At 66.7% G+C, this 2880-nt stretch overlaps 1 protein-coding gene across 1 annotated transcript in view; it reads right to left on the reverse strand.

Annotated features, from left to right (window-relative positions):
- The window catches only part of SDK2 (sidekick cell adhesion molecule 2), a 121644-nt gene that overhangs the window by 6202 nt on the left and 112562 nt on the right, over positions 1–2880 (reverse strand). Inside the window, 9 exon segments of the mRNA XM_019473186.1 lie at positions 91–153; positions 155–207; positions 453–554; positions 832–888; positions 1591–1726; positions 1872–1942; positions 2073–2176; positions 2405–2606; positions 2696–2875. Coding sequence (XP_019328731.1) covers positions 91–153; positions 155–207; positions 453–554; positions 832–888; positions 1591–1726; positions 1872–1942; positions 2073–2176; positions 2405–2606; positions 2696–2875 — 968 coding nt within the window.

Raw genomic sequence — 2880 nt, forward strand, 5'->3', positions numbered from 1 at the left:
TGCCCCCTCAGGAACCCAGCACCTTCTCAGGGCACCCAGTCTCCCTGAGCCCTGGCTCAGTGCCAGCTCCCAAGTGATGAGGTGCGGTACCTTGTAGCCCTGGATGTCCCCATTCTGGGTCTCAGCGGGTGGCGGTTCCCAGGGTACATCCAAAAAGGGTGGCCGTGTGGCCGCCTACCGCCACATTCTGTGGCGCGCCGGTGGGCACTGCGCCGAAGGAAGGGACAGCGTCACAGCCCAGCCAGGACCAGGGCGGGGGAAAACCCCCCTCGATGCAGGGGGATTCACTGCCTTGTCTCGGCACATCAGAGGCGTGCAGGCGGGATGGGGGCCATGGGGCTGCTGTGCAGTGGCATGTAGGAGCAGAAGGTGCCAGGGCAGTCGAGCCCCCTCCCCGCAGCTCCCAGCTGTGGGCAGCCCCTCACAAGGCAAGGCCATGCCGGTGGACTCACCCGCTTCGCCCACGAAGACCTCCTGGGGGGGGCTGGGGGGGCCCTCGCCCACAGCGTTGTACACGCTCATGCGGATCTCGTAGCGCCGGTGCTTGCTCAGGTCTGCGGGGGGAAAGGGGAGAAGGGATGAGTGGGGCCCTCCCTACAGCCGGTAGTGTGGGGGTCCCGCTACCCCCAGGGGACACAGCAGAGCCCCCCTCGCTGGGAGGCTCCCCAGGGACCAACAGGAACAGACAGGCAGAGGTGTCCCCTCGGCACAGGGCATGCAGTTCACCCCACAGCACAGGCAGGCGGAGGGGAGGGGCACACAGGGGGATGGCAGTGGGGAGGGAGGACACACACGGGGAGGCACAGAGGGGCAGGGGGGGCAGTGACTTACTGTCCAGCTCGTACTGGGTGAGGGAGACCTCGCTGAGGTTATGCACGGCATAGATGGCTGGGCGGCACAAGGCAGGGAGAGCAGGCAGCTGGTTAGTCCCACACACGGCACGGGTGGGCTCCCGCCTGTGAGCATCCACCCCAGCACGGCTGCCCACCCCCTACAAGGGCCCTGTCACCCCCAGATGCCAACTGAGCTGTCACAGCACCGAGGAGCCTTCCCATCCTCCAGCCCCATCCCCTGAATGGCACAAGCCAGGTCTGGGCATCAGGGTCTCCACAGGGGTCCGACCGCAGCTGAGAGCGGTGGATGGGGCAAGGTCTGGTCTTGCGCTCTGTCCTTGTCGCTTGTGTCCCTGCTGCCCCCAGAGTGGATGTGACCCCGTTCCCTTTGGGGTCTGAGGATGGCAGCATGCCCGGACACACACAGCAGGACATCACGCAGACACCCATGTCAGGTGCAGACACCCATGTTAGGTGCAGATACATGGACACCTGCGCTACAGGGACATGGGGGGCTGAGCACAGCAGGACTGAACCAGCGACATCGCAGACAAGTGTGTTAGGGACCACAGACCTGGTGGCATGAGGGGGCCAGTGACAGCTCCATGGGGCACAACCTGACCCTGACAGCTCCAGGCTGGTACCCAGGAGAGGCCGTGGAGCACAGGATGCTGCCCTGCCCCATCCTCGACCCACCACCACTGAGCCACCCCCCCAGCCACACGTCCCCAGGCTCGGCAGGGCCGTGAGCACTCACAGGTGAGCTCGGCCCACGTGGCGCTGGGGCTGCCGATGCTGCGGAGGGTGAAGCCGCGCAGGCTGTCGTACACCAGCTCGCGGTAGCGGAGGCGGAAACCCAGCAGGATCCCGTTGATCTTGTCCTCAGCTGGGGGCTGCACGGGAAGGACAGTGAGGGGCTGCTCTGACCCGGGGCTCCCCAGCACCCCGAGATGGCTGTTCCCAGTACACCTCGGTGCCACCTCCCAAGGGGGCAGGTGGCCGGTCCCACAACACCCAGCAAGGTGAGGGGGACAGTACCTGCCAGCGGATGAGCACCGATGTGGTGGTGTGCGGGGTGACGGAGAGGATGGTGGGGGCTTCCTCGGGGACTGCAGGGGAGAAGTGGGCAGTGAGGCTCCGGAGATGCCCTGGGCACGGGGGGATGCCCAGGCAGGGGGGGATGCCCAGGCAGGGGGAGCACCCCCTCTCCCTGCCCCAGGACCCGCGGCCTGCGCTGACCCGCCTGCAGGGTGGTGAGCGACTCCGACTCTTCGCTGTACTCGCTGTCCCCGATGTCGTTTGTCGCCTTCACACGGAACTTGTAGGAGGTGAAGGGCTTCAGCCTGGATGGAAGCAGAGTGGGACAGGGACAGTGAGGCCAATGGGTGACCCTGTGAGCCACCCTCCCTCCCTCCCGCAGGGCACATGGGCTGGTGCTTCCCAACCTCGGTGCAAGCACTTCTCATCGGATGGGGAAACTGAGGCACGGGACAACTGCCCAAAGCAGAGCCCATCATGTCCCTGGCTCCCCATCACCCCACAGCACCACTCAGGGCTGGCCCATGCCTCACCTGTCCACGACGAAAGCAGTGGTGTTGCGGCTGATGGAGGTGGAGTGCAGCACCCACTCGCCATCGGGCAGCTCGCGGGTCTGCACCGTGTAGTAGCGGACGGGGGAGAGCCCATCGCTGCCCGGCTCCCAGGAGAGCAGCACGCTGCGGGCTCGCACCTCCTCCTGCTGCACCAGTGGCTTCCCGGGGGGCTGCGGGCGGTCTGGGAGAGGCGAGGGGCTGGGAGCACCACGGGCACGCCGTGAGCACACACAGCCCCCCACACCATGGGCTGGATCCTCCCCCCATTACCTCTCTTCTCCGTGGTCACCACAAGGACTTCAGCCGCCTCGCCCCAGCCCTTGCGGGTCTGCGCCGCGATGCAGAAGAGGTAGGTGGCCTCGGGCTGGAGGCCGGTGGCCATGTACTGGCGGGCGCTGGGCTCCAGCACCTCCACGGCGGCTGCGTTGGCCGTGGTGGTGTTGAGGCGGTGGGTG

Source organism: Aptenodytes forsteri, unplaced genomic scaffold (genome assembly GCF_000699145.1).
Source record: "Aptenodytes forsteri isolate BGI_AS27 unplaced genomic scaffold, ASM69914v1 Scaffold86, whole genome shotgun sequence".
Classification (NCBI taxonomy): Eukaryota; Metazoa; Chordata; class Aves; order Sphenisciformes; family Spheniscidae; genus Aptenodytes; species Aptenodytes forsteri.